This window comes from Diadema setosum, chromosome 19 (assembly GCF_964275005.1).
Source record: "Diadema setosum chromosome 19, eeDiaSeto1, whole genome shotgun sequence".
NCBI lineage: Eukaryota > Metazoa > Echinodermata > Echinoidea > Diadematoida > Diadematidae > Diadema > Diadema setosum.
This window is the reverse complement of record NC_092703.1, coordinates 17144538-17161793: the sequence shown is the minus strand read 5'-3', so window position 1 is coordinate 17161793 and position 17256 is coordinate 17144538. Positions and strand designations below refer to the sequence as shown.

General features: G+C 38.0%; 1 protein-coding gene across 1 annotated transcript; it reads right to left on the bottom strand.

The window, feature by feature from the left end:
• Window positions 1-1417: 1417 nt before the first annotated feature.
• On the bottom strand, window positions 1418-13743 carry LOC140242542 (dehydrogenase/reductase SDR family member 6-like). The gene is made up of 8 exons (XM_072322282.1): window positions 13611-13743; window positions 9480-9558; window positions 7733-7832; window positions 6893-7001; window positions 5900-5960; window positions 4535-4707; window positions 3212-3304; window positions 1418-2646 (listed from the first exon to the last, which is right to left on the bottom strand). The coding sequence occupies exons 1-8, from the start codon at window positions 13680-13682 to the stop codon at window positions 2593-2595; spliced, it is 741 nt and encodes a 246-aa protein (XP_072178383.1). The 5' UTR covers window positions 13683-13743; the 3' UTR covers window positions 1418-2592.
• Between the last annotated feature and the right edge of the window lie 3513 nt (window positions 13744-17256).

Here is a 17256-nt window from a genome sequence, read left to right as displayed (position 1 = left end):
CTTAAATTTTCTCTCACACAAACATACATTCCGTGTACTTTTTGGGTAGCTGCCCTCTTTCTACCGTCTTCACATTTCTACAAGAATCATATGTTTTGAAAACATATACAGTATGCAAGTACAAGTGTACTTTATAGCATGTCAATCACATTTCGCCTCTGCAGAACAGGGCTACCAATAATGACATTCTTTCAAAGGTTGCATGACAAGTTAAACCCTTTACATATATTACTGATGACAAACATGATATGATTTCATTCTACAATTGTATAGAATTTGGTTTACAAAAATATACACAAAATTTCCAGAAAGATGGCAGTGAATGACATAAGTAGCTGCATCTGCTCTCCTTTTCATTTCCACAGTTCAAAGAATGCATTGGCAGTTATCAAGAAAGAGATGTCAAGAGGGAATACTGTACAACAAATTTCAAATCTGATAAATCCTTCATGATTTCACCTAACATGTATTGTCTAATGTATTGTACTTCCTCATTATGTTCATCATGTGTTCATGTGAAAGCCATTGTGTATTTGTGATGGCTGTTTAGTGATGTGATGCCTGGAAGAGATCCATGTGATACCCAGTATGTCAAAAACTTGTACACTGTAACAGGATAAAAAGAAGTTTTTGGTTCGGGTCCATACTTTTCCTGCACTTAAAGCTCATACAATGTATAGATGTTTGATATGAAAAAACTCATTTGTAATCACATTTTTACAATTTGTTTCTGAGAGTGTTTAGTGGTGTGGAGTGTTCAGATGCTCAAGAATGTCCCTTCATCAACTGCTCACTGCAAAGAATACTCCATAAAACACTCCACATACTCCATGTCACATTCATATTTCGTGGCCTATCAACTGAAATTACAGTTTTTATGTATATACTTTAAAAGTGTACAAATACCCTGGAAATCAAATTATGTTCAGCTAGAATACACAAAAGACAGCCATAATTCACCTGTGATAGCCCCTGAAAGTATACATATTTCGAAAAATCAGATCATATCTCTATAACAATTTGGCACTTGTGCTCTGTGCGTTTAAGTTCTCCATAAGCACCGGTACTGATGTGTGTGCATCCTAGCTACATTGGCGTGTATACGTGTACGTTTTTACGAATAATAGCAAGATTCCATGTTGGTCGGTCAAGCTGATGATGCACATGCATTGCACAAAACTACTGTTCAAGACATGTTTGGAAAAAAAAAAATATGTGACCCGCTACAACAAAAGGATTCGAAAGTCGGGGGAGGACAATTTTCGGAAAATGGCATGACATTATTCCCTTACTCTTCTACTTTCATTTCATATATAGCACAACTCATAAAAGTACTCGGTTGCGGAGATATCAATGATCTTACTAACGCATGTCAAGTGGTTGAGGAAATCAGAGTTTTGAGAAAAGCGCCTTCAAAATTTTCTTTCTGACAAGGGGAGGCGAGACACTTTTCACCGCTTGACAATAAAAGGCACGCTCCTAGCGATGTTTATTCAAGCAGAGCGCCAGCGGTCTATGTACGACCAATCAGTAATCAGGATGCCACGCGCTGACCATTAAGATCACTCCCTCGTTGCTAAGGGAGGAGTCTAGCTGCGGCACTAAATCCAAATCTTTGGACATCTTTCTGTTACTTTGAAAGTCGGAAAACCATGGCCCAGAAAAACGCTGGTTTCTTGCCTTTCCTTTGATCATTTAGCTTCGAAATTTCGGCAGATGATAAACAAAACATTAGGCCACAAAATTATGCCAAAAACAGAAATCAGATTGTTTTGACCACTTTTGATGTGACTTCAAACTCGATTTTCTCGGTTCAGCGACTTTAGGATCCTTTTGTTGCAGCGGGTCACATATGTATAGCGCGATTGTTCAGTTGAAAGGATCGGGTCACTGACTAGTCTATTTCAAGTTGTTTTTGTTTTGTATACTTTTTAAGATTTACATTTACACCCCAATAAATTAGAATAGGAGAGACCAAAAAAAAATTATATTTTGCAGAGGGCATGTCTCAAGTACATTCTACAAGTATAGCAATTATAATACTCAGGGTATTGGTACACTTTAATCATGTATCATCACATAATAGATTTCATGGTTAACCAAAAACTGACTCCTGGAACATGATCAGCCCGACGTGATGTGAGAAATATATGTATTGGAGAAACATCCTTAAAATTTGCTTTCTACTAAACAGAACTCATTTAGCATGGATTGTTTTTTGAAACACCTTTACAAACACGTTCTTTAGCAGTTCCAAAAGATTCACATACCCAATACAGGACACTCTTGATCAAATTAACATGGTTATAACGACATTTTGATAAACCAAAGTACTGGCAGGAATTCAAGATCTTACATGTATATGTATCATCAATGAAGTCTATTGCTGAAGACTCAACTTACAATTGCTAAAGAGAATTTCACATTTTACCAAAGGCACTTCAATTTCACAGCAATTGCCACAGAGGAATGTTAATCAGTATAAGAACTGTACCATAATCCAAATGCACAAAATGCATTTCTAAATTTGAAATGTCAATATATCTGAGTGTACAGTCACAGAAGGGTGGGATCACTAGCTGCAGTATCCGCTCAGATTGACCATCCTCCATCCACTTTCATTTCACAGCCTGTGATGAAACTTGCCTGAAAAAAAAAGAGAGAGAAAAAAAAGATGGCTTTGATTGCCAAAGGAAACTGCAAAGAATACAGACTATTTCTGCCATATTACCATCAAGAAATTACATCAATGCTGATGAAATCTGATTTGAAAGAGGCATCTCTAAAAGTTTGTTTGAACATTAAAATTCTGCAAGATGCAACACTTAGAATGGTTACAGGTCAATGGCATGCATATACATATAGTAATATCTCTGCTGATTCTAGCAATACTGTACTTTCAAATACAGTTTATGACATTCTTTTGGTGATAAAGACCTTTCTTATCTTGGCAGAAAATAAATTGTGTAAGAATAAGCTTACAAACAACAAAATCCTAATTTCAGGGTGATATGCAGCAGTTGCACTAAATTTCAAAATGGTCCTAGAAAACAAAGGAAAATTACACCATCTCTAAGGGTAAATTGATTCATTTATTAGATTGAAGTTATTCAGATACAAATTTCTTTGCATAAAGCAATGTGAGTGATTGGGCTAACCATGACAGATGGATGGCTGTAACTGTAACAGATATTGGATAAAGTTTCCTCACCTCATCAGAAGCTAGAAATACTGCAACATTAGAAACTTCCGTCGCACTGCCAAGACGCCCGCCAGGCTGACGTGCAAGAAATGACTTCATGGCCTGTAAGGTAACAGGAATGTTTTTCCTTCATTATTACACATGTATATCTTGATGAATCGCTTATAACAAACACCAAAACAATGAGATTTCATAACTAAGAGCGTTTCTTGAAACATATTTATTTCTATAATACTAACATCTATTACAACATGCCCAATATAAACAGCCAATTTGCTTGATTTCTTTATACATGCAACAAGTACGCTGCATTCACCACCTGACAAATATATGGCACACACAATATCCACATAAGCAGGCAAAGAACATCACATGCTCAGTTCACTGTTTATCCTACAGAATTACTGGTAACAGTTCATAGGAGCCAAAAGCACTACAAGTGAAAAACAAAAAGATGGTGTGAAAAAAAAAAAGAGAGAAAGAAATATAAAGCAAGTACATGTAGACAGAAATGGGGCGAGGACTCAAGGTGACTAGGTAACCTTCATAAGAGTTTAGAGGCATCACAATTGCATCTTATTATAATACAAGCATTCAAATGCAAGCTCTTTTGAGCCAATGATCTATCTGGAAAGAGTATTTTTAGTAGTTTTTCTAGAACACCTTTTTAGTAGAAAAGTGTGATTAGGTAACAATGTCTTTGAGGCCCCTTTTCATTTCTTACAAAAATCCTTAACACACTCCTCACTTTCAACTTTAATAACTTTTGAAGAGATGATAATTTTGCTTTGAAAGTTGGTATTAGTCATGAATAGAAAATGTTCATAGAGCATGCGAAATTTCAGCGTTATCTAGTAATCGCTTCATTTTTGCTGCTATTAGTGTTCTACATCCTGTTTTTTGTCCCTTTCATTGCAAGGCAAGCATGGCTTGGGAAGATTGTACATGCTTAAATTGAACATAATTATACTTCAGAGCCTCTTGTTCAATACACACTTTTCCAGACTGTATGCTTTCTTTCGAATATTTTCATAGGTTCGTAGAGTCCATTTGAATTGAGCTATGTATCACTTTAAAGCTTACAATCTGCTCTTTCAGAATCTGCCCTTAAGTAAACTAAAAGTCAATGTCTGGTGACTTTTATTGGTTTTGTGAGGCACAGTCACATATGCTTGTAAAAGGCATCTCACTGCATGACACGAGTAATACACTCGTGTCAAACTGAACATGCCGAATGATCCTACCAGTACTGTACCTCAGGTTACAACATAGACATCCCCTATGCTACCAGCAAATATCAAATGAACACTATTGTATGTGAACTGAACACACTTGTTCCATGTCTCCCGTGTCAGCCATTCTCTGCCTGAGTGATGGGGTGTCGATAGTTCCGGGGCAGATACAGTTACATCGGATGCCCTTGCTGACATAGTCTGCTGCCACTCCTTTGGTAAAGCCAATCACTGCAGCTTTAGTTGTGCCATACACACATCTGTTGACTGCACCTATTACATGAATTTTGAAGAATTTATAATATGATAAACACAGATAATATGGAGGAAGCATTGTTCTTCCACATAGTAATTTTGCTCCACATTTGAAAATGCACTTTGAGACAATGCACACTTTAATATGTGAAATATTTTGACTTCATTCTACTCAGCGGATGTGTAAATACACTGGTGTACTACACAATTGAAAAGTAGAGTTAAAATATGTTGAAACTTGAATATGAAGACATTTCATTTTGTAAACTAATGGGTACTCAACTGACGTTGCACATGGTGTGTAAAATCTTAAGGATTACAGACACAGTTGAAGTGCTTACCAATCTTTCCACTGCTAAGAAGCTCAGCAGCCAATATGTAATGCTTATGCAGTGTACATGTACATTAGACACATGGATACAGCATGTGACTTTTGCATGTATGATCTACTTCATTAAGGGCAATACAGTAACATTTGGTTACTGTACTAATTATGGGTTCAATGGAATTGCATTGCACAAATCTTTAAAAATGAGTGACATTTCACTCCAATGTATTAACATGCAAATAATATGTTTGTTCACCTTATCATATTTGTGATCATATGATATTCATGCTCTCAAACAATGATCATATTCCTTCTATGCAAACTTAGTGTACATGTTAATCATGGACGTTACCCAACTATTGTGCTGTGGGAAAGACTTTGCCCTTTGAAGACCCTGTTGAGAATACTAGTAATCCAAGTTGTTATCTTTAATGTTGACACTTGCTCAGTGACTGGAAAAGCTATTGTTCCACATTTGTTGAAGTGAAACCTTGCAGACAGTTAACAGATAGGTAAGATAAAGTTTTGAAAAGGAAATTTAAATTTGGGTGTCTTGGCCCATGCCCTAACAATGAAATTGCCTAGACATGAATGCAGAAAATGTCCCAAGAACATACAAAAAAAACAAAGTTGTTTTGGTGAACTTAGCACAGGAAGATAGTCCTTCAAAAGTACAGCAAGCACTGAATAGTCACTTCAAAACAATTATTTTTCTAGAAATTTTTCTAAAAGCAGATGTAAGCAATAGTTACAACACTAGAACATGATTAAAACATTTATTTTGACTGTAAAGAGACACACACACACAAAAACAAACAAACAAAACCAACAACATAGAGTTGCAATCAAAATCATTAAAAAAAAAAAATATGAGTAGTGTACCTTTTATGCTGGATGCTACCGAGGACATGTTTATGATACTTCCACTCTTCTGTTCTAGCATCTGTGAAATGAAAGTTATAGTAAGAATCACAAGTACGTCATTCTTTATGTCTTCAGTAACACTATATGAGAACCCCCATTTTTGTATCATGGTTTTATGCTATATGTGTAACCATTGGTATGAAAAATAACTACAATATACAAAGACCAAACAATCTAATAATCCACTAAAATCTCATGATGCATTGACATAAAGGGACTGTACAGTACTGGTTGAGGTGGGGATTCGGGTTTATAACATTCCTAAGTGAGATAAAGAGAAACCTCTTATGGAATATGAAAGAGCATGTAATTTTAAGAAGGATTCAACGTTTATTTGATGAAATTTGGTTTTCAAATGGCTGAGATATCCGAAAAAGTGATAATAATAAAAGGCGACAGGCCACACCTTTTATTAGGATCTCTTTGTTTCACCTTGTTTTTGGATATCTCGGCCATTTCGAAACTGATTTTCATCAAATAAACTTTTGATACCCCTTAGAATTGCATGATCTTTGACATCTCATAGAGTGGTTTCTGAATATCTCGCAAAATGTTAAAAGCTAAATCCTCACCTCAAACAGAACTGTACAGTATACAAAGTATACAAGGCACACATGAAATTTCCTAAATCAATGATGTTCACTCTCTGTCTTGCCTAAGTCCAATACTCCCATCTTTAGTAATTTTGCCGACACCTCACACTTCTGATAATGATTCATTATAAATTCAGAAATCACACACACAAAAAGTATCAACGAAACAAAATTTGCAATGAGTATACAGTATTCATTGTAACAAATGTATCCAGTGACCTGGATAATAACAACATGTAAAGTGCATTGAAATTCTTAACAAGTCTGAAATGCGCTACATGTATATAAAATCAATATACATTGTATTATTATTATTACTATTATTCAATGCAATGTGCTCATGAAAAGGATATCACACCTTTGGTAAGATGGCCTTGGTCATGAAAAACATGGCTTTCACGTTCAAGTTCATGGAAAAGTCAAAGTCTTTCTCCTCTGTGTCCAGGACTGTACCATGAAAGACAAAACTGCATGGAAGTAGAAATGTGACAAGAAAATTTCTGGTGTCTGCAATCCTCAAGTATACATGTATAAGAAAATCTCAGGACTAAAGTCTGAAAAATTCTAGCCATGATCTGGAGCTTTGGAATGCCACTTGCAGCATCTTGAAGCAAAACATATATATTGTGTAATTCTTCACCAAGGTGGAGCACTGGCAAATTGAAATGTAATTTACCTAATATTCTCCTTGTACAATAACAATGTGCAAAGGTTCATTCCTGCTAAAATTCTGCCAAAATTATTACATGTGCAGTTAATTCTTGTATTCTATGGTATACTATTATAGAAAAAAAAAGAACTGTAAATAATCTTGCAGCTCAAATGAAACTATTTTTTTTTTTTATGTTACAATAAGAGAGTGGGAAAACAAAACAAGTTTTTTTTTATGTGTTTACCTCAACAATACTTTTTTCTTTAACTTTGTATGAACTTCTGCTGGTTTTGAGTGTTTATAACATACTGGTCCTATGACATAAATGAATCGCCCAAGAGGAGAACACAAAATGCATTTATAAAATTACTTACATCTGGGGATCATCCAATCTTTCAGAGGGGTGTTGATGCTTGTAAGTTGTATGTTATTGAGAAGACTCTTCATTAGATGCCTGGACTCACCATTCAAATACAGTACAGCACTAATAGTGTACCATTAGTACTGTAAGCAACAACACCAACAACAGGATTCATTCATATTTACCCAGCACAGTTGAAGAGCACATCAATCTTAGCTGGTAACCCAGCAACATAGGCCGCTACATCCTCCTTATTTGTGACATCTAGTTTACCCACAGTAATGCCTTAAATGCACACATAAGCACACACAAAAGAAAGAGAGAAGAGACTGTAATGGGTCATAATCTGAAGATGGGAACAAAGACATTCTTGTTGGATATTAAAGGGAATGACTAGTAACTGATCAGTGGGAATCAGTGGGAATGCTGGAGGTTGACTGTTCCAACCCTTGTGGGATTCATTTAAGAGTACATTATCTATTGTTAGTGAAAATTATTTGCTTCAGAATGGTCTCATATTCAAGTAATGTGCAGTTAAATGTTTCGAGGTTAGCATTCCTGTACAGTGAAGGGGCCTTAAACTGCACATTACTTGAATATGAGACCATTCTGAAGCAAGTAATTTTCACACAACAATAGATATATAATTTAAACTGCACATTACTTGAATATGAGACCATTCTGAAGCAAGTAATTTTCACACAACAATAGATATATAATTTACTCTTAAATGAATCCCACAAAGATTGGAACAATCATCCCCAAGCATTCCCACTGATCAGTTACTAGCCATCCCCTTTAACCCTAAAGGGGCCGGGCTTTTTTGGCTATGCTCAGACCGGGGGGGGGGGGGGGGGGGGAGGGATTCCGCCCCCCCCCCCCCCCCCCCCGAGATCTCGGCCATCAGTGGTGCGATCGCGATGAAATTTTGCATGCGTGAGACCCGCGTCATAATCTACAAGATTGTGTCATAAGATTTTTTGAAACAATCAATTTCTAATTTTAATTAATTAATTATGCAAATTAAGCTCAAGGTGATATTTTAGCTTAATTAAAAGCATTGGGAGTCTAATTTTTGATCTGTAAATCTGTTTTAGCATATTCAACAATTATACATCACAAAAACTTCCAAAACTCATTTCATTTCTTATGTATTTTATTGTTTTCAGAATTTCTTATGTATTTCTTTGTTTTTCAACTTTTGTTTATTCTTTGTTTTTTCATTGGAAATTGTCACTGACCACTTTTCTACCATAATTAGCACAAAATTAATCAATGAAAGTGATTAATTGTAAAAATAATCAGGTTTTTATGCCTTTCATGACAGAGCACTGTTTTCCATAGGAAATGTACACAAAATCACAAAATTGTGCCCGTTTTGGAGCGACATTCCGTTACAAAAATGGGCGTGGCTTCGCAAAAGTATGCGCGGACGTTGCAAATTTGGTCTCAAAAGTTGCGCGAGACTTGAACGAAGAAAGTCAAGAAGCCTCGCGATGAGGCCTTCTCGCGTTACAGAATTATAGCGCGAAACGTCGAGGGGGGGGGGCGGATTCCGCCCCCCCCCCCGGCCCTTTTAGGGTTAAATGCAACACTGGTCAGAGTTTCGGTTAGGGTTAGGATTAGGTTCAGGATTAGGGTTTAGGGTCAGGGTTAGAGTTTGGGTTAGGGTTAGGATTAGATTCAGGATTAGGGTTTAGGGTCAGGGTTAGAGTTTGGGTTAGGGTTAGGATTAGGTTCAGAATTAGGATTAGGGTTACGGTCAGGGGAAGGGTCTAGGGTAATTGGCCAGGGTGTAATTGCCCAAGAACCCTTCCTGACATATTATATATTCAGGCATTTATATCTCCCGTCATATCCCCATCATCTATTAACTTGGAGATATAATTCTCTTGTTGAGAATGAAATGAAAAGATCTATATGGGTAGTTACCTGCAGTGTCTTTGAGTTCATTCAGTTTCTCAAGGTTGATATCTGTGGCATACACAGAAGCACCTTCTCTGGCAAATACCTGCACAATAAACAAGAAGCGTGCACAAAATATTTTCGATTTATTTTCTTTCCAGCTCACTTTGCAGGATGTACAATGCAGATTTCTGGGCCCTATTTCATAAAAAAAAGTTTGTAAATATGATAGCAACTCTTGCTGGAATGGCAATTGTCATGTAACAAGAATCCAGCTTACCTGATTGGCTGTTAAGAAGTTGCCATTTCAGCAAGAGTTGCTATCCTAACATCTTTTGTGAAATGGGGCCCTGGTCAACACGTTACTTATTGTGACAAGATAAACTAGAAATGTCGCTACAGCGACTGGTTATACCCCCGCCAAACAACATTTCATAAGCTTTGGTCAAAACAACATTTGATAAGCTTTGGTCAAAAAACTGAGGAAGTAGTTAAATCCGCAAGATCTTTCCTTGATCTTCTGCCATTAATATGCCGTTACCATGGCAACGTACTTTCGGGTACTGTTGAAAAATGCGTCTTGCACATCTACAACCAAAGGCACACATCTGTACCAAGTTTCATGGAAATTGGGCAAAAACTGAGGAAGTAGTTTGCAACACAAAATTTTCCATCATTTTGGCTCATAATATGTGAGCTGTTACCATGGCAACATACTTTTTGTTACTGTCAAGAAATGTGTCATGCTGACCTATATCCTAAGACAAACATTCAATATGAATTCCATGAGAATTGGAAGAACACTGATGAAGCAGTTTTGCCATGAAGCATTTTGCCCTATATTTTACCAATAACATGCCGTTACCATGGCAATGCACTTTTTGCCACTGCGGAAATATGTGTCTTGCACATTAACATATTCAGATGAACATCTGTACCTAATTTCATAAAAATTGATCAAAAACTGTGGGAGTTCGCGACGCAAGATTTGTACCCATTTTTGCCCATAATATGCCATTACCATGGCAACGTACTTTTGGGTACTGTCAAAAAATATGTCTTGCACATCTACAACCCAAGGCACACATCTGTGCCAAGTTTTATGGGAATCGGTTGAAAACTGAGGAAGTAGTTCGCGACGCAAGATTTGTACCCATTTTTGCCCATAATATGCCGTTACCATGGCAACATACTTTTGGGTACTGTCAAAAAATACGTCTTGCACATCTACAACCCAAGGCACACATCTGTGCTAAGTTTTATGGGAATCGGTCGAAAACTGAGGAAGTAGTTCGCGACGCAAGATTTGTACCCATTTTTGCCCATAATATGCCGTTACCATGGCAACATACTTTTGGGTACTGTCAAAAAATACGTCTTGCACATCTACAACCCAAGGCACACATCTGTGCCAAGTTTTATGGGAATCGGTTGAAAACTGAGGAAGTAGTTCGCGACGCAAGATTTGCAACGGACTGACCGCCCGACCGCCCGCCCGACCGCCCGCCCGACCGACCGCCCGACTGCCCGACCGACCGTCCGCTGATTCCTATATACCCCCTTCAAACTTCGTTTGGCGGGGGTATAACTACTGAGTATATTGTACGCCCAAGTTGTTCTATATCCATCAGCTGATAGTGAACATTGCCACTTATCATTTCAATCCTCAATCAATTTAATGCCTATAAAGCAAAAGTATGGTTTTGAAATGAAGGGCTTGAGGAGAAAGATAATCATAATTTTTGTTTGTTAGATGTTTCCCCGAAAACAAAATAGGATGTAACTTATATACATGACATATACATGCAATAATCATAATAATAATAATAATAACTGACAGTGCCTATATAGCGTATAACACAAAGTGATAATGTCCCTATGAGTTCAAAAAATGGAAAGATTATACAAAAACATACAATTCCAATTACAATGATGGTACCGAGTTTCATGTTTGCTTACATGGATATTTTTTTATTTGGATTATGATTATGCCAGTATATGCTCCACTTGATCATTATTCTTCCCCTCCATTAATGCATTTATTTGTCACCACACAATCAGACCTTGTGAGAGTAAAGATTCAAGAAATTTTGTGTCATGGTTGTATGTGTGACATATATTTCTCTATAGATATTATGTCAGTCAGTGCTTTCGCTATCTTCCCGTTTTCCAGTAATCTCATCATTGCAGTCCTAAGATACTCTATTATTGCAAATTGCTATTATCAGTGAAGACCCCAGAAGATATGCTGCATTAAGGCCGTTAGGATTAAAGTCCCCTGAAACCAAGGATTGAGGTTGTATTGATGACACATATGCCTGTATGTGTATCATATACACTGACTTTTTCACTACTTCTGCGCTGTGCCCCCTTTTGTCCTTGCACTTCTAACTATTTTGACATTTAAGCCTCAACTTGCTATGAGCAATTATCCTGGAATATAATGCTGTTTTAAAGGGGAATGAAACCAACTAATGGTATTACGTGGATTGAACGAACGTAAAAATATTAGTATGACACATTGCAGTAAAGTTTGAGGAAGACCAGAAAATCCATTCAGAAGTTTGCTGGATAAGAAGACTAAGCTAACAATTCAAGATATTTAACAGAAAGCAATATACTGACATATATAAAGAGAATTCAACAAATAATATATCGATTTCATTTTCCAGCATAATGAAATCTGAGCATTTGGCTTACCTCTTTTATAAGGCAGGGGCCTAATAGCCTATATACTACTCTCAGTAACAAGAGGAAAAATATGCCATGACAAATAATTTCCAGTACTTTCCCATTTTCGTATCCAGCAATTGTATGAGGCTTACCGAAACTTTATAAATTTCTAGCTTTTGAAGAGATTGCTTGATTTTCCTCAAACTTCATTCATGTGTTCTAATTTTCTGTATTCACTCAGCCCAATATGAAATGTTTAGAATAAATATTTGGGTGTCATTTCCCTTTCTTTAAGTCTGTAAGAAGTTAACCCGTTGAGGACAAGTCCCGAGTATATTCGGGCAAGGGTCTATGGGAAATGCATGCTGTAGCAAAATCAGCCCATCCACAATGGGTTAAAGCCCCTGAAATCAAGGAGGTCATACAGACCGGTAGGCCTAGGCCTACAGGCTATAGTATGAAACATGCTAAAGCGAGTAAAGGACAAGTTCACCTTCATAAACATAAGGATTGAGAGAATGTAGCAATATTAGTAGAACACATCATTGAAAGTTTGAGGAAAATTTATCTTTTGAAAAAAGTACACATTCCCTTGACTCGTTTCCGACATATGTTATGGGTAATATTATTCCCCTTGCCCTTAGAAAGAGGCAAGTCAAGTGCTCTTTTATTATGCGAAAAAAGTGAAAATATGTTGAATTTTCTTTATATTTTCTTTATACTGTTGTACGCATATGACTTACAAGATATAGTAGTCTCCTCATCCACGGTTCCAACACAAAAATTTTAAAAATTCATAACTTTTGCATCAATTGTCCAATTTTCCTCAAACTTTCACTGATGTGTTCTACTAATATTGCTGCATTCTCTCAATCCTTATGTTTATGACGGTGAACTTGTCCTTTAACTATACACAGCCCAGTCGCTGTGGCTGTGCGAAGTGCTTCGCACAGCGTCTGGTCGGGCTAGAAACATGTGTGCCTGTATATATACAGTACTTCCCTTGACCTTTTGCCTACCTCCTGCCCCCAATCTCGAAGTAATCCCATCTTGCTACTATGACTGGACTACTATGAGCAAATAAAAGACCCCAGAAAATGTGCTTTTTAGCCCTCTAATAAACTGAGTCCCCTCACACCAAGTCCAAGGCAAGGGCAAGGAGGTTGGATTGGGTACTGCTAGTATATTCCTGTTTATATTCATCTTTTAAAATGCCAAAGTTCACAAATACCTTTCATTGCAATTTCCCAAAGTGTATTTTTAAACTGAATGCCAATTTTTACTATAAAAGCAGGGAGGTGGCTATGATAAAAAGGGAAACCCAACCTCTATGTGGGAAGAAGTGGGCGGGGTTGCTGATCGCGGGACGCGTACTTTGTGCATTGGCCACCTCCCTAATTGTATCCATGTATCCCACATGTCATGACCTGGTGCGTGGAGTGAGCAGAAGCATGCAGCAGGTGTATAGAAGACAAGGCGCCTTACCTCTGCGGTAGCTCTCCCGATGCCTTGAGCAGCTGCAGTAACAACTGCAACTTTTCCGTCCAGACGACCCATACTTAATTTAAACTTCACTCAAAGATAATAAGGAAATGTGATTATATAAATCGACGCGATCACGCAAATAATTACTGTTAACACGCAGCAACCAACCAGTGTAGTGTAGTCGAAATCCCAGGTTTCGCGTAGCGGACATGACAGCTACTAAGTACGATGTTTTGCTGTCCGGTACCTGTGCGTCATTCATGACCTTTTTGCATTTGACAAGCAAAGGTCCTTTGCGACACCACAAGGCCTGCAACGGCCTAGGGTACTCGTAAGCTAATTGATAAGTGCAATATACATTAGTACTCCTTGACGAGATGCTGCCCAAAGAGTGTAGAAGCGCACGCAGCGCTATTTTTAGCATTTCTTTTCCACCTTCCCCTGATCATCGGAGCTACAAACGAAGGTCGTTTGTAGCTCCATGTCCTGATCTATCATAAGGAAAATGAAGTTATGCTGCTTGGGGCGTGGGTGGGGGTGCTGTGATCGAGCTTGAGCCGGGAAATATGCAAAAAACAAGAAATGTGAAAACAACAGCTAGGTAATTGTGCAAACGTCTCGCTGTGAAATACATGTATGCAAACTCTAAAATTGCACCAGCGGTAAATGTAAAAACACGACGCCGTGATAATGTGCAAACGTTCAATTTCGACCGGAAATGTGTGAATTTCTAAGATTGCACCAGTGGCAATACTGACGCCGTGAAATGTGCAAACGGCATCCTGGAATTAATGATAGTAATATTTTCTATATTTACCGCAAATTACAAGGAAGCTTGAGAAAGAAGATCTCGAAGGAGAGATAGAAAAAAAAATATAAGCATTCCTTGCTTTGCAATTACATAAAATCAATAAACCACAAAAAGGTGTGTTACCATTTCGAATTTGATCGAATGGGAAGATTGTTTCAAAGATATGAAGCTGCATTAGAGAATGAACATTGACCATAATAATTGTTTGTAAGAATGAGACCGAGTAAGATCTCAAAACCCGGACAGGATTATATTCAGGAAGGAGTTCAGAAAGATATGAAGGGTCCAGGCCATGATAATAAAAAGTATGAAGGAGAATTTCGCAGGTAATGACTATTGTGAGAAGTAATGAGGAAGCCAGTGCGGTAGCGAGGAGCAAAGGAAACAATAGCCCCCCCCCCCCCCCCATCACTCAGGTGGTCCCTGTACCGCATGAGATGCGCGTTCCCTTAGGCCTATATTATATTTACGTTTAACCCATTCGGGGGAAAAATCCCGGAAAATCGTTGAAATAGGAGGCCGTACAGGAATTTTCATGCAAATATTTTTAATTAGGGGTAGTTTTCAAAATCTTCCCCCAACAATCTTGAAATGGGGTCCCCGAATAGGGTTATTTTCAAACCCCCGAAAAATTCCAAAATATGGGCGTGCAGCTTAATTTTTGGTATTTTCCCGATTCCCCCGAATGTGCTTACTGTGCCCGTTTTGTTACAAAGCATGCCTGGTTGGCCTTCTTTTCGCAGTGAAGTATCCTCCTCCGGGTTATATTCAGCATAAAAAGTCTCTATAGACATTCCTGTCCATGCAAGTGTTGAAATTGGGGACACTCTATAATTCACCTCAGACTCTCCCTTAGTTTTGGGAGGGAGGGGGAATGCTTGTCAAGATAACCATTTTCATAATCTTAAAAAACTTCTTTGTATAGGTAGTAGACTTTCATTAAACTTGACACTAGGGAGGTGGCCCTATTGGCAAATAGCATCTCTAGGGTGATAGAATCTCTCCTTTTGTTCACATGAGCATGACCGGCGCCGCTTTTTCAAAAGTGTGTGTGTGTGGGGGGGGGGGGGGTTCACTTCCGGGTTTCATCATCAGCTAACAAGCAAAAAAAAAAAAAAAAAAATCCTTCAACGCAAAGAGAGAGAGAGAGAGAAAGGTTTTCAAAAAACCTTCTCTTTATATCATTAGACCTATTGCGCTAATAGTATAAAGTAGGCCTATACATACTATGATGAAGTTTCTGATTCGCTTACGGCGGATCTGTTGTTTATCTTGAAACTCAAAAAGTAAGTGATTTACACATTTAAAGGGGAAAAATAAGATGATAATAGCAATAGGCCTATAAAGTTGTGCTACTTCAACCAATTAGATTGGTATGAATATACTGTAATTATCATTGTCACATTTACGAGCGAATGCTATGCATAAAATACAGTTTCGCTGCGGGAGTCATCATTTCCCCAATGTAAGTGGGCGATATGGAGGATTAGCAAGGCCAAGCAGAGTGTATACCTTGTATAGTGTTAGTTTAATAATGGTGATGAGTTTCATTGTGTTCCAGTGCGAATTATTTTCCGAGGAAAGGAAAGTTTATATTTCAAAGAAATTATACGTATGAATTAGGCCAAATACAGTCCTCTGAAAATAAACGAGTTATTTAATACTAAAAATAAAAAGGTGCTGTTCAAACTTGCTAAGTTTGTTAAGTGAAATTACAGAAGTCTAGTTCATAATTTTTTTAAAGAAGTGTTTTTACTTTTTACCTCTTTGCATATTTGTTCACTTCATAAATGATGAGTTTTCAAAACTGCTATTTTGTGATTGTTTCATGTTGTACAATATTGTAATGTTAAATTTTTCATACTCCTGAAGGGAACGAAAGAGATAAGTTTAAAGTTCAAAAATCAAAGATCAAGGCTTTGACAAAAAAAAAAGAAGCAAAAACAAAAACCCAAAACAACCTGGGGAAATCGGAAAACAATATCACTATGACAAAACGTACCATGAATCTATACTCTCCGTGGCCGGTGGTTATAAAGGGCGTCGATAATTCCAAAAGAAATTGCGTGGTTTAGACTAGATCTATACATAGGCCTACAACATCAAATTGAAAAAAAAAAGAATGATTAGAAGATTTGCTTTCCTTTTAGAGTTGTTCAGATACCATAGATACATTACGCAATCATTATGCTAGCCCCCCCCCCCCCCACCCCGCGTGTTTTTTTTTAGACGGCGCAGATTGGGGACCCTAAAAATCTATTGGGGACCCTATCCCTAAACCTAATCCTAGTCCTAACCCTAACCATCAAACCCTAACCCCAACCCTAACCCTAACCCTAACCAAAAACCCTAACCCAACGTTTTTCCCATAGGTTTAACACGCGCCATGCCCCAATCTGTGCCTTGTCTCAAAAAAACAAAAACAAAAAACGCCCCCCCCCCCCCCCCCCCCCCCGCATTACGTGGACTCATGCTAGCTCAGAACGTGAACAGGGAGGTGGAAGAGAGAACCTCCCTGCTCAGCAGAAGCACTGCACTCGGGTAGCACCCACCGAATAACTGAAGTAGCACCTCCCTGGGTAGACGTATACACCAAGCACCACTACACCGACCGCACCTCCATGTATCATGCACACGCACGCGAGCAGCACGTTACACCGACCGAGCTCACAATCACCGCGCGCGTTTGTGTACAGAAAGACTACGAACGTGTTAGAGCGAGTGCTAGTGTCATCCACAGAACTGTGGTGTCATCGAGTGACTGCTGAGCTGAGCAGATTCTGAACGAATTCTGTACAGTAACTGCCGCCATTTACATTATGTTCAACTCATGAC